We start from the raw sequence: 23867 nt of genomic DNA on the forward strand, positions 1-23867 counted from the left end.
AGAGAGACAGAGCGACGAAAGCACTGTTTGGCATCCGCCTGAGGGCCTCTGGTATCAGCGAATGGCAGGACACAGGTGTGTCTCTAATCGATCTCATTAGAGTAGTTATTGTAATGGAAGACTGATGAAAAGATAATGAGATAAGCCCAAATGTGGGCTGGCAATCTCCCTGGAAGTATGCACAACATCTTTGACGGGCCCTTTTTTCTAGCACACGCGCGAGCAGACTTGACCCGCGCAAAAAGTCAACCCAGCGGCGGATCCAGGACCGGCTCGAGGGAGGGGCAACGAAGCACTTTTTGCCCACTCAAAGGAGAAACGGAGGGGTCGACTCCCCTTAGACGTGCACGAGGGAGTCTGCGTATATTACCAGTAATGTAGGTATGTGTAATATATAAAGTAATATGGGGGCTCGTGTAAATCTTTTCAGAATGTCAGAAACCTGCCTGAAAACCTGATCAAAATTCGCGCACCTCTGAAAGCTGAAAACACCTCCGGACATTCTGTAGAACTCAGTCCAGTTTCAGCTTTTAGAGGTGCGCGAATTTTTATCAGGATTTCAGACGTCTTTCTGACATACTGACAAAATTTACACGAGTGGGTGGGTTATATAGAGGCAAAATTGTGGTAATATGCAAGTAATATATGGTATACAGGTAATATACAGGTAATAATATAGCCACCGCGTAAGAGGTAATATATGACGACCCCTCGGGAGAAACAAAGTGTTGATTATGCCTCCCTCTGCGGCGGCTATCCAGAGGTTAATTACCATATATCGCCCTTACACACACATACACACACAAACACACACTCAACCAAGCGTGCACACTAATTTTTTATTTGTAGAATTTCGTACGTGAACCTCGCACGATTTTGTGCATACGTGGAACTTGCATAACACAACTCCTTTAAACGCATAAATTAATGCAAATTTGAGCCCGATCACATGAAAATTGTTACACAGGTTTTAAAATCATGCAGCCCCACGTACAAAATTGTACCTAAGCCTTAGCTTGTGCACACGACTCACAGTATCCGCGCTTTCAGTCACCAGCAACGATTTAAAAGGCCCACTCTGAAAACCTTACGAAGTATTTTGAGCATCATTGTAAATACAACAAATGAATTTGCTTTGTTATACGAAGAAATAGTTCGTAAATTACGGAGTATTCTTTGTAAGCTCATAAATGCTCAAAATACTTTGTTATAACAAACTACTTTTCTTTGTAAGGCCCAAACTAGTTTGTAAGGTTTTCTCAGTGACGCTCGCTGTTCGGAACACGCGGACCCAATCAATCAGGTGATGGTCCGGCCCATGATGCGTGCGAAATCTCAACGGGCCCCGGAACCTTATCTTGAGAGGCTGGCGAAATATTCATGGTTAAGTACGTGCACTGCCGCTTCACTTGGCAGTCGCCATGGCAGCGGTCCGGTTCGTTTTCACGGCCCTCTTGGCGCTCGCTTGTGGTACGTTCTACAGTGGGCCGGTGGAGGCGGCCAAAACTCTAGACGCGTTTTGAGCTCCAGAGTCGCACTGTTAAAAAAAAAGTCGAAATTTTCAGACTTTTTAGGATGAAGTCAATTTTGAAACCCAGTGGTCTGAATTTTCAGACCCCCGGACACTCTGAATTTTTGGACCACCTGTCGTCTGAATTTTCAGACTAGCATGTACTTTGAATTTTACGACTACTAGGTAGTCTGAATTTTCGGACTAATGGCAGTCTGAATTTTTCACCTCGCGGGTTTGAATTCTAAGCCGCCCAGGTAATAAAATTACCACTTTTGTCAGGATGTATATTATGTTTTGGAGATGCATGTTTTAAATTGCTGAGAAACATGGAATGCATGCACTAAATAGAGCAGTTGTAAAACAGCTCTTGTTGTTGTTAAATGTAGCACCCAAAGTTGCGCAAAACTTTAACTAGATATGATATTTTGCTGAGAGAGCTTCCCAAAAAAAAAACTAGTCCTCGAATGTAAGACTCCAGAAGATGCAGCTGTAAACACTGGAAAGCAGCATGTTGGATCCAGATGCACACTTTGTGGAAACTTTTTCGGCACGATGAAAATACTTTGGGGACGAGGATGAAAGAGGAGTGACAAATTTCCAAAACGCCACCCACTCGCTCATCACCCGTCCCTTTAGTTTGGAAGACGCAATATCAGCAAAGGGCTACGCCACTTTCACAGCCTGCTGGCCGCGGATTTCGGATGCTTCAGAGTGGTGACTGCACGGCACCCAAAGCAATTTTGGAGCACGGAAAGGCGAAGGCAAAACGGCACTGTACACACTGTGCTGAGCGCCGATGTAACACATAAAACGTTGCTTCACGACGGAGCGTCACAAGGAAGATGCCACGCGACGCGGACTTGTATTCGGATGCGATGTGCACTGCTCTGGAGACAAGAGCAGCTCCAGACAAAAAAAAACACTTGGCCGGGGACCCCCTCAGATCTGGCTCCCTCCCGGTTTTTTTGGTTCAACTAGTGAATACGAATTGCCGAAACACAAATTGGGCCGGATCCAACACCGATTGGCTTTTTGGCACGGGTCAAAAACCCCCAGAAATGGCTGTTTTTGAGGGTTTGGGGCTTTTTGGGATCTCGGAACGTGTCGGCTAAAAAATCTACCAATATGGTTTTTCCGAAAGAAAAAAGTGCGCTCTTTCGAATGCCGGGTCGCGCGAGGCTCTACGACGTCGGGTTTAGACGCTACGGGCTCTTGAAGTTGCTCAATTTCACTATTTTCACTAAAAATGACTAAAACAGATTTCTTTCTCTCCGGAAGTCGATTGTGACTCTTCCTATTGGCAATCTTCACCATGCAAGGTATTTTTATACCTCAGAGACATGGTTTGGGCAATGAAGTTACGTTTTTCTACCGTGGGGAAAGCCCACACACTACATAGCGTACATAGCGCCTAGTGGGTAGGCAGCCCCTTACTCAGGCCAGTCGGGCGGGCCTGCCGCGTCAGGGAAGGCAGAGGTGGGATCGGGGTGGGCTCTATTGAGCAAGAATATTTAAGAGGTGACCGGGTTGGATTTCACCTCTCCGATTTGGCTCATTTTTGGTGGGTGTTTTAGCACCCTAGAAAGATGCTAAAAGCCTGAGTAGCAGGTCCGGCAAAAATTTATTAACCAATCTGCAGCTGTTTTTCTAAATTTGAGTTTTTTAACTTGAAGTTGGGTATTTTCTTCATTTTCTACAGTATTTGCTCAAGGAAGCTGAGTTTAGGTTTTTCAGACGTAAAATGAGCCAAGGAATTCGAATCTGCGTCCGGAATTGAGCTAGGACTCATACTTCAGGAGATATTGGCAAAAAAAACTGCCAGAAGTTGCCAAAAAAGTCCCAAATCCTGGGGAAACGGTCAAAAATTCCCGTGAGAGGCTTTCCCAGTGGTCTAAACTTCAGCGAATGAGCCAAGGAATCCAATGAGCACAACCTCATATTTTTCCGACGAACTGTTTAGAAATGGCACACTTTCAAAGTTGAGCATTTTCTTCCCCTTCCAATTTTTTAAGCTTTTTGACCCTGTAGGATTATATTTTCTTCTAACATCCCATCGGTAATGTCCCCTGCCATCCAGGGTCACGTGGTACGAACACCGCGACGCTAAAAAGTAGGAATCGAATGCGCAGCACTCAGCGCCTAGGCCTGGGCGATTAATCGAAAACAATCGCGATTATTTTGTTAATCGTGCGATTATTTTAAACCCCCGATTAGTGGTTAAGTAATCGAAGTATTGACCGATTGATGATCGATTATCGATTAATCGTCTCTTTATCAGATATTCTATCCATCACCTGTGCCATTCGAGAACTTTTCACGCTACATCCAAAAAAGACGTTTAAAATTTCCGAACTGTTCCAGTTAACTTGTTTAACAGGATTTCTCAAAATTTATTGGAGACTTAAACGCATAGAAAAGAACCATGCCCCTGCTCAATATATTGTGTCAATATATTTAACAACATAAAATCATGTTGAGAAATATAGCCGCCTTTCAACATCGAGTGCCAAGATTTTAAGACAAGTTACTTGAAAAGTCTGCCCTCCTAACCCTACCCCATCCCACGACGGGCACCGTGTCAGATATTGAAACATACATTTCGCGAAGATAATATTGTATGGGGAAATATATGCATTATATATTAACGGGCACGAAGATATACCCCCATATATAAACTACGTATTGCGTAAGATAATTTGCAATATATTGAGCAAGATACAATTACATTGGCAATGGATGAAACAAATATTGATTCATATATTCACTACAAATCCAAAGGTCAGACTTCTCGCCACTCCAGAGGCAAGACATTAGTCTCGCCAAGTTTTGGTCAGACGGTCAGACCTGAAAGTCTCGCCAAAATTTGGTCCGACAAAAAAGTCTCGCCACAAAACGGTCAGACACAAAAGTCTCACCACAAAATGGCTAGACTTTTGTGTCTGACCACGGCCTTTAGGCCGTAACCGTCCGGCGCATTACGGCCTTTAGGTGGCGGTCAGACACAAAAGTCTCACAGAGACTTCTGTGTCTGACCGTTTTGTGGCGAGACTTTTTTGTCTGACCAAATTTTGGCGAGACTTTCAGGTCTGACCAAAACTTGGCGAGACTTTAATGTCTCGCCATATTTTGGCGCAAAGTCTTTCCATCCAATTTGCAGTGTTTTCCATATATTTTCCTTTATGCAAGGGGTGGGGGAGGGGGTGGGGTACCTCACTCCCTCACAACGCCCACGAACCCTCCCTCCCTCTCCTCCTCGCCTCTCTCCGACTTGCCTGAGCAAGGGGCTGCCTACCCACTATTACCATTACCATTAAGGGCTATACCACATATAATCGTATGCCATTTCGGGCCCGACACATACGCTACGTAGTGTGTGGGCTTTCCCCACGGTAGAAAAACGTAACCTCATCGCCCAAAATATGTCTCTGAGGCGCTCGGGCTGCCAGGCACGCCAGGCCCGCTTCGCCTGCACCGGCGGCCATTGAAATTTACCGAAGTGCTACCCCCACTCCCCCCCATGGGTTTGAGAAGCCCACATGGGCTCGCTGAATCAAGCCCAATAGAGCCCACCCCGATCCCACCTCTGCCTTCCCTGACGCGGCAGGCCCGCCCGACTTGCCTGAGCAAGGGGCTGCCTACCCACTAGGCGCTTTGTACGCTATGTAGTGTGTGGGCTTTCCCCACGGTAGAAAAACGTAACTTCATTGCCCAAACTATGTCTCTGAGGTATAAAAATACCTTGCATGGTGAAGATTGCCAATAGGAAGAGTCACAATCGACTTCCGGAGAGAAAGAAATCTGTTTTAGTCATTTTTAGTGAAAATAGTGAAATTGAGCAACTTTAAGAGCCCGTAGCGTCTAAACCCGACGTCGTAGAGCCTCGTGCGACCCGGCATTCGAAAGAGCGCACTTTTTTCTTTCGGAAAAACCATATTGGTAGATTTTTTAGCCGACACGTTCCGAGATCCCAAAAAGCCCCAAACCCTCAAAAACAGCCATTTCTGGGGGTTTTTGACCCGTGCCAAAAAGCCAATCGGTGTTGGATCCGGCCCAATTTGTGTTTCGGCAATTCGTATTCACTAGTTGAACCAAAAAAACCGGGAGGGAGCCAGATCTGAGAGGGTCCCCGGCCAAGTGTTTTTTTTTGTCTGGAGCTGCTCCAAGCTAAAACTGACGCATTCTGTCTAGAAATCCCGAGTGGCCGAGGGATTAAGGGCCCCCTCCTCTCCCCCCGCCCCGCGCAGGTAGGCTTGCTTCGGCCGGCACGCCGGTCAGCGGTGATTTTCCGAACACCCCGGCTCGGCTCGGTGTGCCTGGCTCGGCTCGCCGCCGCCGGAGCGGCTCGGCTCGGCTCGGGTGACCCGGGCTTCGGTCCAGGCCGGAACCAGGGCAAACATGTCGCATCCTGCAGCTACCAGCGGAGTGCAGGCTGATTTTAAACTCAACACTAGACGGCCGTTCGCTTAGCTGAGCAAAAGTTTATTTACTACTGCTCTAGCAAATCAGGGTCCATAGCACTTGAAACGCAGTCATGCCTTTTATCAGAAAATAAAGCGTCAATTTCAGACTGCGCAGGATGAAAATTCAGACCTTCTAATGCAAATGACTGTTTTAAGACCCCGTCGCAGAAAATTTATACCGCGCCATCCAAATATTCAGACTCTTGAGTCCGAAACTCATTTTTCAGATCACAAGGGGTAAAATTAAGACCAACTGTCTGAAAATTCTGACTCAAGTCTGAATTTCAGATTCAGACCACTAGGTCTGAAAAAATTGGTCTGAATTTTCAGACTTTTTTTAACAGTGCGGTAAACGGGGGTATCAAAAACTGCTATAATTTTTTTCAGTCGGTCGACCCTCGTTTTTCAAGATTCTGATGTACGTAACTGCTGAAGTCGGACTCCCAGACCCCCCTTCCGAACACTCCTTGAAAAGGTCTTGACGAGACCTATCGAAAGGTGCAATAAAATTTTTCAGTCGGTCGGCCCCCTCTTTTCAAGATCCTGATGTGGACAATTCTTGGGAGCGGCCTTTGTTGGGACCAGATCTGGTCCTTCCTACGGCATGGACTGTACGAAAGAACGGTAACATCTGTTAAAAAAACTACGGAATATTTTGTAAAACAAGTACGGTAAATACTGTAGACTGTACGGTGGATACTGGTTTTTGAAGTACGGTAAAGTTTAGCAAAAAAAATTGTCCAGGATTTACCGTCATTTTTTCTCAGAGTGCAATGGATTGCTCTCCGAACGACTAAGTACTTCATTGGAGGGGTCACACGTTTGGTTCCAATTTTTGTTTAGCGACTCCCGAGCCGTAAACCCGTCTAGAATATTGGCCACTGTGCGTTCTAATGTGGCGCTTGTGATTGCCTTACTCTGGCGTCTGTTACCGTGGTCACGTTCTGTCGCTATCGCTTCTCGACGCAACCGAACAGAGTCAAGTGAGTAAACTGACACTGCAATTTTATCCCTAACGATTTTGCTGACTTGCAGCTCACGCACATGTGGACGTCGAGCCGCAAGATATCCGCATCATTGGAGGTGATGACGTCGACATTGCGCAGTTTCCCTACCAGGTATGGACTAGAAAATCGTTTTGAAGTTCACAAGTTTCGAGGTTCATTATTAGCCCGAAAGTAGTTGAAACGCAAGGTAAAATCCAACGACATGCAGTCGTTCTTTCGTTCTTTTCCCGCGAGGAAAAGTGTAAGAAAAATGTATTGTACATCTTTCTAACATTTGAGTGCAGCCGAGGTGCAGTAAAATAATGGTTGCCACTTTATGTGCCTTGAAGAACACTCTCATCCTCCAATCGACATTTTATCAATAGTCATTGACGTTTGTGCGCATTAGAAGAGTTTTGTAAAGAATTTGTTAAGACGGAATTGATAACATTGTTTGTAGAACAAACAAAAATGTTAATACGATCATTAATGCGCACAAACGTCAATAGGTTAAGAAACAAAAACTCAGGACGAGCCTGAGAGAGAAAGGCGTTGTTAGCCTACAGTTAGACCAGTCTAAGGTCCCACTTTTTGTGACCGTTAAAACTGCCCCCTCCACAGGGCCGGGGGGAGCGCGGGGGCTGGTGCGGGAGGACTTTGGCGGTGGACGGGGCAGTTTTAACGGTCACAAAAAGTGGGACCTCAGGCTGGCCTAACAGTACGCTGCTATAATAGCTATACTGGACAAACATCCTTTTGACTGACGACTGACACTGTTATTTAGCGAATGTGACATCTCGTTTGAATGTGAATTTTGCGACGTTCAAAAGAATGTCATGTCAAAGTCGTTGGAAAGTGACACGGCCGTCTAAGTATGACGTCACATTCGTTTGAACGTGGCTGAACATGTTCCCGTTACTTCTTTGATTCACAGGTAGCCCTGTTTTACTTCGACGAGTTCCGTTGCGGTGGTTCTATTCTCAATGAGAACTTCATTCTTACGGCCGCCCACTGCCTGCACGAGTAAGTCTACTTCGAGTCTAAGTCATTATTTGTGTGAGTTCAGGTTGCAACTGAAAAAAATCAACTCAAGTCCTGTGAAAGCTAACCATAAAATTTCGAAGAAATTTTGAAGAAATTTGACTAAAATTCAAGTTTGTCTATGAACTTTGGTGTACAAATTTTATGGAGTTGTTTCCCCTTGATCCGACACTTGTGGAAAGTTGGCTTTATGATTTACGTAGTCTGCATTTTCATGTTTATCTTTGGGAACTCAATTTTTAAGACAAAAGTAACTGACATGGGAACCCTTCTTCATGAAGAAAGGTTTGATTCTTGTCCTATCGGTCCCTGTAACATTGATCTCCAACTTCCTTGCGGCAAATTTCTATTACAGTGTCAAATTTGACTGGCATGTGTCCATCCGCGCGGGGTCCACCAAGCGTTCCTTCGGCGGCCAGTACATCAGGGCCTCCAAGATTGCAATGGGGGAGGGCTTCACAATGAAGAAGCTCCACAACGACGTTGGCATCGTCAAACTCGAAACTCCTCTCAACTTTACGGACCTAGTGAGGCCTGTCGAGCTGGTCGACGTCGGTTCGGAACCCCAACCAGGCTCCACCATCACTCTCAGCGGCTGGGGCGTGACCAACGCAAGTTTCGCTGACCTTTCATTACAACCTAGATGCACTGAGAATGAAAAAGTCATGATCGATACCCAATTTTAGGCGAGGTATACTTTATCACCCAAATTTGGGCGCCCGGGCGAGGAAGGCTTCCTTGCCCAAACTTGGGTGAGGAGTATCCGCTAACTACATGGCTCCATAGTATTATGACCCAAATTTGGGTGAGGAAACCTTCCTCACCCAAAATTTTAGTCATGATCATGTCTCTTTCATTCTCAGTGTGCTTATGGTCTGTTTGTGATCCATAACTATTGCCATATTTGTTCAAATGTAAGTCATGTACAAATATATGCGTAGATTAGGTACAACTTCATAAATACCAAGGCACAATAGAGAAACATATGCATTAAATTATGAGTAGCTTCCACAAATATGGCAATAGTTATGGACGATAAAAGTACATGCACATTTAGTGTGTACTGTGAAAGTATGCAGGTTAAGCTAAAGCGTTCACGCAAAATGTTTATGTTCAATTTTGAACGTGCTGTTGCATGATTTTGCATAAATTTTGCATAAACTTGTGATTTTTTACGCACAATATTATGCAAGTTCCATTTGCGCATAAAATCGTGCAAGTTCCACGTACAAAACCAATTTTACGTGGACATTTAGTTTGTAGGGCTAGCTTTTAAGCAGCATAATCTTTTTACGCTTGAAATCAAGCGTAAGATACCTCCAAAGTGCAAGAGGCAATTTTGAGCATTTGCGTATTATTTCAAGCGTAACTCAATGTTTGACTCCAGCCTATAGTTGATCCAGGAAGCGGAAGAAGGGAATAACTTGACTTATCCCCAAATTGAGTTTTTATTTTTTTATTGTGCCTTAGAATGGTTTACATCATTACACCAAATTATTTGACTGGATTCCAAGCAGTTTAGGAGAAAATCCACTTGGAAAAAGGGTATAACTCAACTTAACCCCTTTTACAGTCTAAATTTCATTGGAAAATGGAGATAAGTCAACCTTAGTCTACATGAGTCCGTTTGACAAATTGGCAAAAGGATATAACTCAACTTGTGTTTTTATGAATCTATTGTAAAAAGAATCAACTCAACTTAACCCCCCCTAAATTTTAAATTTCAATTTGGAAAAAAGAGCTAAGTCCAAAAAATACACCAGAGTAACATACACTTTATGCAGACTATTGTTCCACTTGACTTGTCTCCAAATTCCTGTTTGTTTAGGAAATTTAAGGTGAGCTGACTCTGTTTTCCATTTCAACGGAAAGCGATAAGTCGCAGAAATCCTCTACGGAGTGACCTTACACTTTTTATTTTTTTTCCAAAATTTTACTAATGCTTTTTGAAATTATTTACATGTGCAACATTCATTTGTTTTGTTTTAGTTTTCCCTGCTAACAGTTTTTTGTTTCTCCTGGAAAATGGCCAAAATTGAGTTATCCCCTTCTTCCGCTTCCTGGATCAGTTACGATTCAGGTTTGCCAGTGAACCTTTATGAAAACCCTGAAATGTTAAATTTTCTTCAACGAAACATTCAAAAAAGTCGACTTACTTCAACCCTTTTAAATAAAACAATTTTAATTCCCGAATGGACTATATCTTCGTAGTTTCACAATCTATTTGTTTCTGTGAGAGTAGGTTTGTAACGTTGCTGGGTTTCCAGGAAAATAGCAACGTGGCACCCGAGGGCCTCCGCACCACGACTGTGAAGGCAGTTAACCGCTTGGTCTGCAGCGTCCCGTACTTCCTCATCAACAGGATTACCAAGGACATGTTCTGCGCTGCCGCTCTCGGCAAAGACACGTGCCAAGTAAGTCACAGAGTGGTGTGAGTGACCTTCTCTACATACTCTACAAACTCAAGTGTGTACATAGTACACTTCAACTTGAAGTGTACATGCATGTACACTTCAACCTGGAGTGTACATGCATGTACACTTCAACCTGGAGTGTACATGCATGTACACTTCAACCTGGAGTGTACATGCATGTACACTTCAACCTGGAGTGTACATGCATGTACACTTCAACCTGGTGTACTTGGCATGTACACTCCAGCTTGGCGTGTACTTGCCAAGTACATGCCAGGTGGCTCATACCTGCAGGAGCCAGCAACAGTGTACCTGAAGGTATGCGCCACCTGGCGTGTACTTGGCAAGTACACGCCAACCTGGAGTGTACATGCCAAGTACACTCCAGGTTGAAGTGTACATGCCAAGTACACTCCAGGTTGAAGTGTACATGCATGTACACTCCAGGTTGAAGTGTACTATGTACACACTTGAGTTTGTAGAGTACTCATGTTTATACTTCACTGCAAGAAAATACCACAACAAAAGTACACTCTCATTGCAGGAACGTGACATCACGTTGAAACGAACGTGACAACATGTCACGTTCGTTTGAGCATTGTGTCACATTCGTTTGTGTGTGTGAATCGGCCAAAAATCAGCTTGTTCACATTCAAACGAACGTGACATTTTGTCACGTTCGTTTCAACGTCACATTCCTGGAATGAGAGTGTACACAAATTACTGGGATGCTCAATTTTGCTCAAACAAGGATATAGTAATTTAGCGTGAACGTGATGCACTTTCACTTATTCATTCATTCATATTTGTATTTTTGCAGGGTGACTCCGGTGGCCCCGCCGTCAACGGCGAGGGCAAGCAGGTCGGAATCGTCTCCTTTGGCATGGGTTGTGCCAACGTGTTGTTCCCAGGCGTCTACACCAACCTGGCCAGCAAAGGGATCCGTGACTTCATCGACAAGAGCCTTCAGACGATGTAGACAAATAAATAGCGATACCGAATTACAGATTGTAGTGTTCCAGGTGGCATGGCGAAGACAAGGTTAGGGATCAGTAACTTAGACAACAGTTAGATACTTCCATGTCTAATCCAAAGGCTTCTCAGTCGTCAAGTGGCAGATACGAGCTGACTTATGTACGGTTTAGATTAAATGCAGGTAAATGCATATATTTACAGTTACTCCTCCTTTGCCAGGTTCACATTATATACACTACACAGACAATCGAATCGGTTGGCGGTTAGTTTGAGGAGAGATCAGATTCTATACCGATATCTCCGGCCACAAATTTTCGTTGTGCTGGTCAGGAAAGTCTCTTGGCCTCCGTGCGGGTTCAGATAAGTATGTTTATAGCGCATGAATATTTGCATAGGTCTCCTATACCAAATATGAAATCGCGTTCTTATATGTGTTCCCCAACCTCCTTAAGTGAGTTGACCTCAAGTAAGCAGAGCTGCGTGTCCTCTGACTGTGACAAAGGTTAGAGAAGATCATAAGAACAAATAAAGAATACCTTTAATCACAAGGGAATACAAAAACAGTCTTGGTAGAGATTCTTGAACAACCTTAAGAAAGTAGAGCACATGAACCGTCTTATCTTAGAGATAACGAGTGAACTCGTGTTTACGTTCTGCAACTCGCGGCACCGTTTTTCAAGTGCCCCGACCCGCCACAGCGAAGCAGCGACACCGCCTGAGCTTGTCGCAGTATCCGCCGGGGCAGTTGTGCAGGATACACGTTTTTCGACAGTTTTGGATGTTGCACCTTTCCGGCTCTCCGTCGGCGAATCCCAGCAGCGAGGCGTCCATCCGATTCAGGGCGAGCAGAGCGTGGTCCAGTCCGTTCACGGTCAGAAGCACATCCAGCAGAGGCCCGTCCACGACATTTTCTGCGCAAGAACAGAAAGTAAACTCGCTGTGGAAGTTGGCCGAAATTTTGATCCTGCCCTTCGTGTTTGTAACAGCCTAGTTCACAAGAGAGAGGACTACAAACACGTACCGGACCAGAGCAATGTAGAATCTTGCATTCACTACAGTCTCACTCTACTTATGGCGTCAGCCAAGATGTCTTACAAGTGTGAGCCACGCTTGTCTCGAACTGGTAAGTATGAGACAAACGTGGCTTACCTAAAACATGGCGTATTTGAAACCGCAACTTGAGTTATCTCCTGTCGACAAATATTTGCCATGGAGTCATGTAGACTTTGTTCGAGCTGTTTCTATTTTCCGCTAAATTTAGGGCGTATAAGGGGACAAGTTGAGTTACATGTTTCTTCGAAGTGGGTTTTCTCGTTAATTGCTAGGAATTGAGCCAAATAATTTGGAACAGTGATGTAAACCATTCCAAGGTACAATAACTTGCGATAAAAACTCAATTTGCAGATAAGACGAATTATTCCCTCTTTCCGGTTCCTGGATCAATAATGAGATACTGTATAGCACTGACTTCGCAGAGTACTTTCTTCTGATAACATTATTCATTTGTCCAGTTTTCGTTCTCCTTGCGAATAGTTCCACATTTCTCTTGAGGCATGCTGACTAGAATGTATTTATCTCCTTATGCTTCCTGGCTCTTGTTTGACAATTATTCCCTGAACGCGGTAAAAACAGTGTCCGGGTTTGTAAGGCCCACCCTGGAATAAAAGGCCCTTTTTTCAGGGCGCGACTGGGAGAACCGGACTCTGTTGTGAATATTAAATATATTTCAATAAAAAGTTGCCCTAACGTGACATTAATGTGGTCAAAAATGCACGAAGTTTTTCTGTTGCTTGTTTTCCCCAGTTCAGTGTTCACCGTGAAAATAGGGTACTTCGGAGAAGAGCTGTGACGGAAGTTGAGAAGAAATCAAGAAGAACAAATGCCGGACTTAAGTGAGATCAGCGGAAGCGGCAGCACGGCGACGCAGACGCTCATTCTCGTGAATTTGTCATATTTCGTAACGCGCACTGAACTCGAGTACTCAGCACTACTTACTAATGGGATTACTAAACAGGTATAGTAACATTCACTAAAGTATTTTTTTCAGTGTGTTCTTCTCGATTTCTTCTCCACTTCCGTTCCAGATTTTCTCCGAACCCTATTTGACTCCAAATGCCGCCTGACCTTGTATCGGCGGCGTGCCGTCAGAGCTGAGCACTGGTTCGATGAGGAACTCGTCATCAGTCAGACGGAGGTGTGACGAACCATCGGCCGCCTTCACGGCCAGCAAGGTGTCGAAAGGGTCATCGAGGAAATGCCCGCCCTCGTGCGGTTCTGGTGGAAGTCCAAGTTCAAATGCATCTCCGGCAATACCGACGTCATCCGCTTCGTGTTGCAGAATGTCTCCGGCATCTAAGTAAACACAAGCATCAACATTTAATTGATTCTGGAGTTCTTCTACCCAGTATGAGGGTCAGTTGGTGTCATTTTGGGACACGGCTGTTTTCCTGGACAAGATTTGACAGTTTGGAGCTAACGACATACAAAATGTTATTTTCACATTTAACACGTGTCTTTGGTCTAGCGTGAATTCTAAAATGTCTGATCTTGAGAAAGAAACAGCTGTTCCATTTCTACCCCATGTCCCAAAAAAACGAGCCGCACCGACCCCACCGTTGCTTCGGACTTAACATGTTTGATTCGTAAATTTGACATGTTTAGTTGTATCAAAGGAGCCCGGATTCGATTCGAGCAACTCATCACTCTAAAAATAAATTTTCGAAACGGAATTTTTGGAACCTTTAGCAAAAAAAGTTGCCTTCGTAAATTTACGAAGATTCTTTGTAAATTCAGAAGAATTTTTCTTTCAACCAACATCTATCATGACTTTACTGAGGAACCTTTGCCGGCATTTTCCCCAGAGGTGCCTTTGTTAATTCCAAATTAACAACACTTTAACCTGTGGCGTCACTGGTCGCCGCCGCAGCTCCCACGATCACACACGTAGCCACTGTTATCACGTTCAGCGCCATCGTCACACTGACGGCGAGCGATAGCACGGCCTCATTTATACCAGGTGGAGCTCGTTGCGCAGCGAGAGATCAAAACATTCACACCTTGACGAGCCACAGTGGGCCAGAAGACTGAAAGCGGCCAAAACGCTCTAGACTCGTTATGAGCCTCATAGTCGCTGGACAGGACTCGACCCTAGCGAGTGACCCTACCAATGGATTCCTCGTTCGGAGAGCAATCCATTGGTGGGGTCACACGTTCGGTTCGAGCCCCATTTAGAGCGACTCTGGAGCTCAAAACGCGCCTAGGCTTTCGGCCGCTTTCACCAGTCTTCTCGCCCACTGTGAGCCGTTCCTAGAATATCACCTCTTGAAATTTGCTCCAATGCGCTTTGGAAGATGGTCCAAGTGAGACACGTAAAAACAGCGATACTTGGCCTTTGATTAGGTCCCTACGGCCATCCCATGCCCGACAACAGGAAGTCCAATGACCTGGTTCCTCACCTGAGAGCGTTCGACGCAGCTGTCGGCCGAACTGTATGCACACTTCAAAATGTATCGGCGAGACTCGTGCCGTGTCAGGTGCATGAATGACGCGTTGTGCCAAAAAACGGCTTGACATTAAAGTGATGCCAAAAATCGGCATGACTTGTCTGCATAGGAAACGTGACATGTCACGCTAGGTTTTTTTGCAGAGCTCTCCTTACAAGACGCTACAGGAAGCACCGATTTAGATGGTTCAACGCCAGATAACGGTGCGACTCACTCGTCATGCCGTTTTTCGACGGGACTTTCCTGTCGTCGCGTCGACTTTTAGCCCGTCCTGTGTATTTTTAAAACAAACCCTGGAGGGTCGGGCATATCGAGAGGTGTCATTCAAAAGATCTTTTCTGGGCGTTTCCCTTTCCGTACAGGGAATCTTATCTAAAACGCAAGCGAATTGCCACAGGGTCACAAAGAAAATACTTCGTACCTTACGAATCAATTCTTCGTAGAATACTTCAAGCGTGCAGGCAGCATATAGAGCGCAAAATTTCGATTTCTGTCGCACTGCTGTGTGCGCAGTAAAAACTTAATTAATGTGTACTTCAGGTCAAATGGCTGCTTATTTTTGACCTCCCCTCCAAAACATTAATAGAGGAAGGTGAACATGATATGTACAGCAGGATTAGTCCTCTGTTGCCTCAGGCCTGCGCAGGTTGCGATGTAAAAATCAGTTGGTTTAAGTTCCGAACATGGATCGGGATACCTATCATGAATCATCTTTGTTAGCAAGCCCGTACCGCCAAACCAATCGACCAATTTAGTTTTTTCAAACTTTTTGCATGTGGGAGAGCTGGTCAATCTTACAGTTAAAGTGCGTCTTGTAAGCGTTCGAAACCCAGCCTCGAGTCATACGCCCGCTCGGTAATCAACTCCACTGACGTTGGACGTCGAAGTGCTGCCTACCTACTGGGCGTCAGGAGACCGGCGCAGGCCGCCAAAACTCTTGACGCGTTTTAAGCTGTAGAGTCGTTTAACAGCACTTGAACCGAACATGTGACCCCACCTACTGTCACATAGCAAATTATTGTTATGAAACCGAGGTTGAAATTCCCACGATTATCGCACCCTCCGATGCAGTGAGTAAGCTTTTTACAACATTTTGCTATAACCATCTCTTTATTTTTGCGATACACGATCTTTTTTGTCCAAGGGGAAATCACTGTGGATTTCAGTTAAATTTTGATGGATTTCAGGTTAAAACTACTGAACTTAGAGAAGAATTTTAATGAATCTTAACAAATTTTGACGAGTTTCAATGAATTTGAGTAAATTTTACAAGTTTGGTGAATTTTGGTGTACGAAATTTGGCTAGAGTTATTCCCCTTTATTTTGTCGTACTGCTATAGCAAGTTCTGTTGCTACAAATTTTTCTTGCATTTCTTTTGTGCGCATTTAACTGAAGATTGGTGCAATTTTATTATTGCTGTTCTTCAGTGGACATGAGCACAAAACATTGTAATAATCTTTTCATAGCAAAATATGCTCGGTGAGTAATTACAGTTTGATTGACTGTTCCGATTCCTGCGTCCAAAGAAAGAGTAGATCAAGTGGTGCGCAAATTGATTTATTACACTGCACTGTTAAGACAGTAGGGAGTTATCGGTGCTAACACCGGGGAAGCCTCTTCTTGCAGTAGGTTGTCGCGTCCGCCTTGGCCTTGGTCGTCATGCCGAGGTAATCGTAGACGAACAGAATGCACTGCGCCGAGGCGACCTTGCAGTACTCCTTCAAGTCACGCCCGTCCACGTTCTGGCAGCTCGGGTACCTGCGGAATTAGAAATTTAAAATGAGAAGACTTAGTCAAAAAGAAACACTTGGCCGAGGATCTGGGGGCAGACTGAAGAACAAAAGTTTTGTTCTTCTATGTAGATTCTGTATAGATACTACAGATTTTCTCAATTTGTTTGCCTCCGTCTCCCAAACAACTTGAGATACGGCTTAACATTTTAAAACATATCTTGTCCAGCTGACTTTTTATTTGAACCTATAAAAGGAAGTATAAAATAGAGCAATAATTCTCAAGCCATTTTGAATAAAATCTGTTATTGGTTCCTACTACACTGTAAAAAATTCAGTACTTTTGTACGGAAATGGTACAGAAAAATTTAGTACGGAGGTACGGAGAAAAGTACGGAACGTTCGTAGTTGGCAAGTACGGACGGTCCAGGCAAATTATTGACCAGACATGTTCCGTACTTTTTCTGTACTTTTATCTCACAGTGTGCGTTGACACAGGCACTTAAAATAATGCTGCATGTTTACCTTTTGGCGCAGTAGAGTTTCGTTCGCGCTGGGGTGTCCTTGTGTTTCCATTGATACTCGTTGAGACAACCCGGTACTTCGGAGCACTTTTTGGACTTGAAGGCTTCAGCAGGGGCCGTAACCTTAGAAACAACACTCTTGAAAGCTTGCTAAGAAAAGATCTTAGCAGTACGAAGTACACTCTCAGCACGTTCCTGACTTTTTTCTCATTAATTGCGAATTCGTATAAGCAACAATAATACTTAGTCTTTTCTAAGTAAGTATAAATAATTTCTTCTGTAAAATTATGTACAAAACCAAATTGTCAGGACATTATTTAATATTTCCTAAGTAGTTCTTTAAAAATGGAAAAGTATGTATTATGGTTGCAAAAATTACTTGCATAAGTACTGACAAAATAAGCAAAGTCAGTAACGTGCTGAGAGTGTATTCTTCGGCTTTGTATTACATACACCTTAGCGATGATTTTACATTTTTTGCATTGCAGAGAAATACTGATTGCAAGTTCCGAAGAAAAAGGTTCGTAACTTGCCAAGATATCGAGGTGGCAACCACTCACAAAATCCTATGGCCGAAATATTCAGCGAAATCAGGATAAACCTGTTGAATTCTCGCGAAAATAGTGGTTCACAATGCTGAGAGACTAGTTCGCAAGAGAGTAAATTTGTTACACAGTGCCGGAGAATACTTTGCAAGAGATTCTTAGTGAGAGGCTCCAGACTAACAAGGACCACAAATAAAACAGGTAGGTTTATTGGCTGAAATGAAGGTAAGTTTCAGCGATTCGAAAGTCTATTGTAGGCAGTTCTTCGCAGATTAGTTTTTCAGTTTGGTCAAAGGGAGTTATTGCGAAATTTAAATATTATTTAATTGCAAAACATACAGTGGGAACTATTATTGAAGGTTGAATGACGGTGGGGGGAACGTGGGACTTGGGGACCGTCCACAAATTACGCAACGATTTTCATAGCTCTGCCCTCCTTGTTGCTCATTAGAGACTGCCAGTAAGTGCGAGAGGGACAGAAGATGCTGTGTAATTTATGGACGAACCCTTATTCCTAACGCGATACTCACGACCACGGCGACGGCAACGAGGACAAGAACTCTGAACAACATCGCAACGTGACTTGACTTGCTGTGGAGACGAAGGTTGCGACGTGCATGTTTTATACCTTATGTCGGCGATCTGTCGTGGCTCACTGGCAGTCGTGAGAGAAAATCGTGAGCAAAAACAACCAACAAAACAAAACATTTTTCACGAAACTTGCAAGCACGGCCCTTCTTGGACTGCGTACAGGAGGCTCAAATGTGTTGGAAACTTGTCCCAATACCACAAATACGACGGAATTTTATTATTCTCAATCTTAACTTCACAAAATCGGTTTTGAGAGAAATGAGAACCTCTCCAAAATAGCGCGGTCAGTCCGAGTCAGTCCCATTGCACACTACATGCTGTGTACAATTTTGTACGAGACATCAGTATTTTGTGCACATGAAATTTTCGTATGTAAAACTGTACATTTTTCGCCATTTTTGTACAAAATTGTACAAATTTGTACGGAAATGTTCGTTAGCGCAAAAAACTGTGATATCTCTAACAAAATTTGTCCCTAAACCGATTAAGCCGAGTGTGCCGAGAATTGAAGTAATCGAGAGACTGCGATTGCTTGTTTATTGAACAGTGAACGAGACAGTGAAAGCAGGTTGTGTGCTGTGTCCCGCTGCAACAGAATGGAGAGAGGCGTCTTCGGGGAGCGCCTCTCGATGCCTGTATGCGGACGCTGCAGGAGAAACGTCCCTGGGTCCGCCAGTAGCACTAAGCCGTCCTCTGGTCTGCGGTACCTGGGGACAGCAGAAGGGCACAGTCAAGCGGTCGCCACAAGGACTAGTGAGCAGAAAGGGACCGGGGTTTTGAAGGTACGTCGGAAATTCCCCGGACGCGGTATCGAGCAAGCCAGAAGGTCGGCCCAAACCTAGGAGGGTATGGCCAAATTTTTTCGCCCGTAATACACCCCGGGGATAAACTTCCTTTTAATTTTTTGGTAATAAGAAACCCCGCGAAATTTAAAAATACGGGGGTAAAAAAGTCGGGGGGTTTAAAATTTGGGCCAAAATTGCCCAAAATTTTATTTCAAAATTTTGTGTTTTTTTGTTTTTTAGCGCCCCGTTTTCCACCCCTAAAAATCCGATTAATTTGGTGGGGGTAAATTGAGCGTAATAGGGCGTAATAGTCCGGTACCCCAGGTTCAGGGGAGCCGGCCAATAAACCCCCTTCTGCGGTCGCAACACTCTCAGGCTCGCTTTTGACTTTTAGTACATGGAATTTACATTTTTGTTGATTGAACATCTGGGTTTTTGTGCGCCAGTAACATGAACTTTTTTGTTTCTTACCTTTCATGCACTGTAAATGTCTTACGAAGAAATTTCCCATAATACGAAGGAAATGGCGCAAGCATAATACGAAGGTGGTTTTTGTTCGTTACGAAGGTTTTGCTTTGTAATATTCCTTCGTATTATGCTTGCGCTGAATTCACTGTAACATACGAATAACATAGGTCAACTTTCATTGTAAGACATTAAGTGCACATTTGTGTTCCTACTTATACACAAAAAATTTCTAAATTTTATGCAGTTATTTGTTCGTATCTAAGAAGAAAATACTAAATATTATGTTATAGGCTCGAGCACCTATTTACTGACGGTAAAGTCAATAAGAGGCTGAGAGTGTAAATGGGACTCGAACTGAACCTGTGGCCCCACGAATTGCTCTCTAAGCGGCTCGCCATTCTGTAGTGAAACTTTAATGTCTGACCATTTTGTGGCGAGACTTTTTTGTCTGGCCAAATTTTGGCGAGACTCTGAAGCCTCGACATACGTTGGCGCGAAGCCTTTCCATCCAATTTGCAGTGCACGCTCGGTTCAAGTCGTTTTTAGCTACTCGGAGCTCAAACCGCGTCCGAGATTTAGACCGCCTGCACTGGTCTTCTGGCCCACTGCGCCGCAGCGTTCCTGGCGTGTCGCTGCACTCGCGAGCCGAGTAGCCTCGAAACAGTGTGCTCACCATTGAACTGCACGGGCATGTCGTCGACCCAGACGTAGGGCCTGACCCTGAGCGTGCCGTAGTCCGCCTCCACGGGAACCTGCACCACGTCGTCCGGCCGGCCTCGCCGCCACACTGCGAACTGCCCGCGCCGGTGCTGAGCCTCCAGCACCACCTCGCCGGGGCGGAAGTAGCGGGCACCCTCGATGAGAATCTGCGCTGAGGCACGCGATGATGAGGCACCTCGCACAGTGGGCCAGAAGACCGGTGGAGGCGGTCAAAACTCCAGACGCGTTTCGAGCACCAGAGTGGCTGAACAGGACTCGAACCGAACGTGTGACCCCACCAATGGATTCCTCGGTCGGAGAGCAATCCATTGGTGGGGTCACATGTTCGGTTCGAGCCCTGTTTAACCAGGGTCGCTAAATGGGACTCGAACCGAACGTGTGACTCCACCTATGGATTCCTCGTTCGGAGAGCAATCCATTGGTGGGGTCACACGTTCGGTTCGAGCCCCATTCAGTGACTCTGGAGCTCAAAACGCGTCCTGTATTTTGACCTCCTCCACCGGTCTTCTGCACACTAAATGTCATGGGACTTTTTTTGTCCCATGAATGATGCAATTTTAAGCACATCCGGTGGTGATGCAATTTTGTGTCCGCCAGGCGGGACAAATTGTCTAGTGAAAGTACAATTTGCAGCCGGCGTCGGACAAAATGTGTCGCCAGACGGGAACAAAATTGTATCAGCTTCGGATGTGCTTAAAATTGCATAAACCGTGGGACAAAAAAAACGCTAACGCTAACGTGGAAGCAGATGACATTCTAATGAGAATGTTTATTTTAATGTATGCTTGTTTATCACTTCATTCACCAAAATTGACAACTTTCGACTCCTTTCTCCCGATACAGCTGCCGGGCCCTTTCACGTTTACGCTCTCGTTGTGCTCCCTGGGGGGCCATAGCTTAGGCCAATAATTGCCGCTTCGCCTGCTTCTTCCCACATATCTTAGCTGTTACACTTCACACGTGCAACGCGCTCCTTCAAGCTAGCCGGTGACAATGTAGCAGTTGTTGTGCGTGCGGTGCGGTGCCCCCGCTCCCCTCGCCTCGAGCGGCCTGTGGTGTCGCCGGCGGCGGGGCCACGCTGCATCCTGCATCGGTATCAGCCGAGCGAAGCCGACCTAGCTCCGAAGGCGATACGAGCTGAGCAGGCCACGCTTCGGCCCTGCTTGAGAGCCGAGCCGAGCCGGCCGAGCTTTGCCTAGGCCTGCTACGCAGCACGCCGCGCCACAGCGCCCTGCGCTGGCGGCGGGGAGGTAGGGGGGGAGGGGGAGGGGAAGGGGGGGGGGGCTAGGCATCATCATCATCATCATCATCAGCGCTGTTAGGCCTATGCAGACCTTTCATGCCTTTTTCCGGCCCAGGCCGGCTTCACAGGCTTCACGCACTCACGCACGCATGGTCCCGCCCCGCCTCAAGACTATCTCGAGAGTAAAAGCAAGCTGACACCTTCATTACAATTGTATAGCTTGCTTTAGCTTTAGCAACGGTGTCATCTGCTAAAAAGTCCCATTACATTAAGTGTGTGGCCCACTGTGACGCTCACCTTGACGAGGTTCCCGCAGTCCCTGCCGAGGCGGTTGCAGTCCGTGCTCGCCTCGAACGCCAGCGTGCCGTCGCCCCTCACGCCCCACAGCATCACGTTGCTGCAGTTCCGGGCGCCGCACAGGTGCAGCTCGACGTGTTGGTGCACCGTGGCGAACTCCACGCGGGCCGTGACCGAGGCGTTGGCCGGGAGGGCCACCGTGTGGACTGCGGACACCCGGGGGAAAATTACACTGAGAAAGAAGGAGTCACTCTCTATAGAGTCACTATAGAGAGTCACTCTCAGACTGTCATTGACTTTTTGTCCTTTGTTAAAGAGTATTTTACACAGCAATAAAAAGTACTATTTCCCCAATATTTATGTAGGATTTCGTTCGTTATATTGACATAAAGTCAATTTGCTATTGACAAAGAGTCAATACGCAATTGACTTTTAAAAAAAGTCAATAATTGTCAATAATAGTCAATAAATTGTCATCAATGACAATTTAGTCTTTAGAGTGAACAATATTGAACATGGTTACAAAGGAAGTACACTCCACATTTTTGCTGCTTAAAAAACTACACACCGTACCGGATTACATGAGCTCATATGAGACAAGTACGGACGTTCCGTACTTTTTTCCGTACTTCCGCACTGTATTTGTCTGTTCATTCTCCACACAAAAGTACGGAATTTTTTACAGTGTGGCCCCGGGGTTCGTGGCGCACTCACCGTCGCAGCCCTCCTCGTCAGTGCCGTCGGGGCAGTTCCTGTCGCCGTTGCACCGCCAGCCTCCTGGCACGCACTCGCCGCCGCTCCTGCACTGCAAGAACTCATCCGAATCGCAGTCGCCGGCCGCTGCGGACAGAGATGCAGGCACACAACAGTGGCCAGACGCGTTCAGAGTTCCAGAGTCGCTATATGGGGCTCCAACCGAACTTGTGACCCCACCAATGGATTTCTCGGGTGGAGAGCAAAAACCACCGGACATATTGATACGTCATTTCTTTTGCCACTGCCGTACAAAGAAAAGTTTTGTTTAAAACACAGAGTTTAGAGTTTCCGATTAGAGAATACCACGGCACCGTGGTTTCTTGTAATTCAAAAAAATGCTGATATTGACTTTTTATCTTTTGTTACTGGGTTACACAGCAATAAAGAGTACTATTTCCTCAATATCTATGTAAGATTTTGTTCGTTAGATTGACGTAAACACTCTTAAAAGCCTACGAAGCATTTACTTCATAACTACAAAGAAAATGAAGGCATTGTAGAATTGCTTTGTATTATGAAGAAATGCTTCGTATTACAAAGGATTTTGCTTCATAATACGAAGCATTTCTTCGTAGATTTTACAATGCCTTCATTTTCTTCGTATTGCGAAGCGGTTCTTCGTAGAGTTTTTACTGTGAAGTCAATTCACTATTGACAAAGAGTCAATACGCAATTGACTTCTAAAAGAAGTCAATAATTGATGGCAATTTAATCTTTCGAGTGAACAATATTGTGCATGGTTGCACACTGCAAAGCCGGTGGTAAGGTTACTTGCAACAAAATTGGCAAGCCATTTTGAATGCCAAAAATTGGCAAGCTTGGCCTGGAATTTCTCCCCAGCTTGCCAAAATTTGGCAAGCTTGAGAAGATTTCCGACCAAAGTTTGCCAAATTTTGGCATTCAAAACGGCTTGCCAAATTCGTGGCAAGCAAACTTACCACTGGCTTTTAAGTGAAACGTTCGTGTGTACCTTGCGAGACGGCGGCCAGAAGGCCGAGGAGGAATAGGAACTTGTTGGCCATCCTCTGGGAGAACGCGAGCACTACTGCCGGGCTGCTGCGGAGCGGCAAGCCGACTGCGAGGGCAGCGCCGGGCTAGCTGCGATACGGGGGTCAGGGTCACGCGGCATAGACACGCAAAAAAAAAATCTCATTCAACGAAACGTTACTGACAGCAGATGATACTCGTTTGTTTTTTTCCTATATTTTCTGCACCGTAGAGATGTCTTACGGCGAAAGGCTGCACCAACATATTATGGTGGAGATTTCCTCCACAATAGAAACGAAATTCGGCAAAATATCTATAAGGTAAAGTG

At 45.2% G+C, this 23867-nt stretch overlaps 4 protein-coding genes and 1 long non-coding RNA gene across 5 annotated transcripts; 2 read left to right on the plus strand and 3 right to left on the minus strand.

Annotated features, from left to right (window-relative positions):
* Positions 1 to 1394: 1394 nt before the first annotated feature.
* On the plus strand, positions 1395 to 11583 carry LOC117644969 (trypsin alpha-3-like). Its single transcript, XM_034384827.1, has 6 exons — positions 1395 to 1470; positions 7009 to 7091; positions 7894 to 7982; positions 8356 to 8611; positions 10268 to 10414; positions 11235 to 11583. Exons 1-6 carry the CDS (start codon positions 1422 to 1424, stop codon positions 11391 to 11393), a joined length of 783 nt encoding a protein of 260 aa, XP_034240718.1. The 5' UTR covers positions 1395 to 1421; the 3' UTR covers positions 11394 to 11583.
* Positions 11584 to 11905: 322 nt separating this feature from the next.
* Positions 11906 to 14430, minus strand: LOC117644981. Its single transcript, XM_034384844.1, has 3 exons — positions 14289 to 14430; positions 13514 to 13741; positions 11906 to 12300 (listed from the first exon to the last, which is right to left on the minus strand). Exons 1-3 carry the CDS (start codon positions 14359 to 14361, stop codon positions 12065 to 12067), a joined length of 537 nt encoding a protein of 178 aa, XP_034240735.1. The 5' UTR covers positions 14362 to 14430; the 3' UTR covers positions 11906 to 12064.
* On the plus strand, positions 12103 to 13614 carry LOC117644996. The gene is made up of 4 exons (XR_004587691.1): positions 12103 to 12260; positions 12376 to 12512; positions 13193 to 13403; positions 13474 to 13614. It is a non-coding gene; the product is annotated as an uncharacterized LOC117644996 (long non-coding RNA).
* A 1999-nt stretch (positions 14431 to 16429) lies between the features above and the next one.
* Positions 16430 to 18378, minus strand: LOC117644989. Its single transcript, XM_034384856.1, has 3 exons — positions 18223 to 18378; positions 17149 to 17270; positions 16430 to 16651 (listed from the first exon to the last, which is right to left on the minus strand). Exons 1-3 carry the CDS (start codon positions 18262 to 18264, stop codon positions 16492 to 16494), a joined length of 324 nt encoding a protein of 107 aa, XP_034240747.1. The 5' UTR covers positions 18265 to 18378; the 3' UTR covers positions 16430 to 16491.
* A 425-nt stretch (positions 18379 to 18803) lies between these two features.
* On the minus strand, positions 18804 to 23647 carry LOC117644976 (CD320 antigen-like). Its single transcript, XM_034384839.1, has 5 exons — positions 23523 to 23647; positions 22511 to 22636; positions 21797 to 22002; positions 20210 to 20402; positions 18804 to 18990 (listed from the first exon to the last, which is right to left on the minus strand). The coding sequence occupies exons 1-5, from the start codon at positions 23572 to 23574 to the stop codon at positions 18965 to 18967; spliced, it is 603 nt and encodes a 200-aa protein (XP_034240730.1). The 5' UTR covers positions 23575 to 23647; the 3' UTR covers positions 18804 to 18964.
* Positions 23648 to 23867: the final 220 nt, after the last annotated feature.

The sequence above is a fragment of the Thrips palmi genome, unplaced genomic scaffold, assembly GCF_012932325.1.
Source record: "Thrips palmi isolate BJ-2018 unplaced genomic scaffold, TpBJ-2018v1 HiC_scaffold_18, whole genome shotgun sequence".
In the NCBI taxonomy this organism is placed as follows: Eukaryota; Metazoa; Arthropoda; class Insecta; order Thysanoptera; family Thripidae; genus Thrips; species Thrips palmi.

Coding starts and splice junctions, on each gene's coding strand:
- LOC117644981 (XM_034384844.1), bottom strand. CDS start 14,361: ATGGCGCTGAACGTGATAACAGTGGCTACGTGTGTGATCGTGGGAGCT. Junction 13,742..14,288: donor GGCGACCAGTGACGCCACAG/GTTAAAGTGTTG, acceptor GTGTTTACTTAG/ATGCCGGAGACATTCTGCAA. Junction 12,301..13,513: donor CGGCACGCCGCCGATACAAG/GTCAGGCGGCAT, acceptor GTTCTTGCGCAG/AAAATGTCGTGGACGGGCCT.
- LOC117644969 (XM_034384827.1), top strand. CDS start 1,422: ATGGCAGCGGTCCGGTTCGTTTTCACGGCCCTCTTGGCGCTCGCTTGT. Junction 7,092..7,893: donor TTGCGCAGTTTCCCTACCAG/GTATGGACTAGA, acceptor TTTGATTCACAG/GTAGCCCTGTTTTACTTCGA. Junction 8,612..10,267: donor GCGGCTGGGGCGTGACCAAC/GCAAGTTTCGCT, acceptor CTGGGTTTCCAG/GAAAATAGCAACGTGGCACC.
- LOC117644989 (XM_034384856.1), bottom strand. CDS start 18,264: ATGTTGTTCAGAGTTCTTGTCCTCGTTGCCGTCGCCGTGGTC. Junction 17,271..18,222: donor TCGTTGCCGTCGCCGTGGTC/GTGAGTATCGCG, acceptor GTTGTTTCTAAG/GTTACGGCCCCTGCTGAAGC. Junction 16,652..17,148: donor AAACTCTACTGCGCCAAAAG/GTAAACATGCAG, acceptor CTAATTCCGCAG/GTACCCGAGCTGCCAGAACG.
- LOC117644976 (XM_034384839.1), bottom strand. CDS start 23,574: ATGGCCAACAAGTTCCTATTCCTCCTCGGCCTTCTGGCCGCCGTCTCG. Junction 22,003..22,510: donor TGACGAGGAGGGCTGCGACG/GTGAGTGCGCCA, acceptor GGGTGTCCGCAG/TCCACACGGTGGCCCTCCCG. Junction 20,403..21,796: donor ACTGCGGGAACCTCGTCAAG/GTGAGCGTCACA, acceptor GCCTCAGCGCAG/ATTCTCATCGAGGGTGCCCG.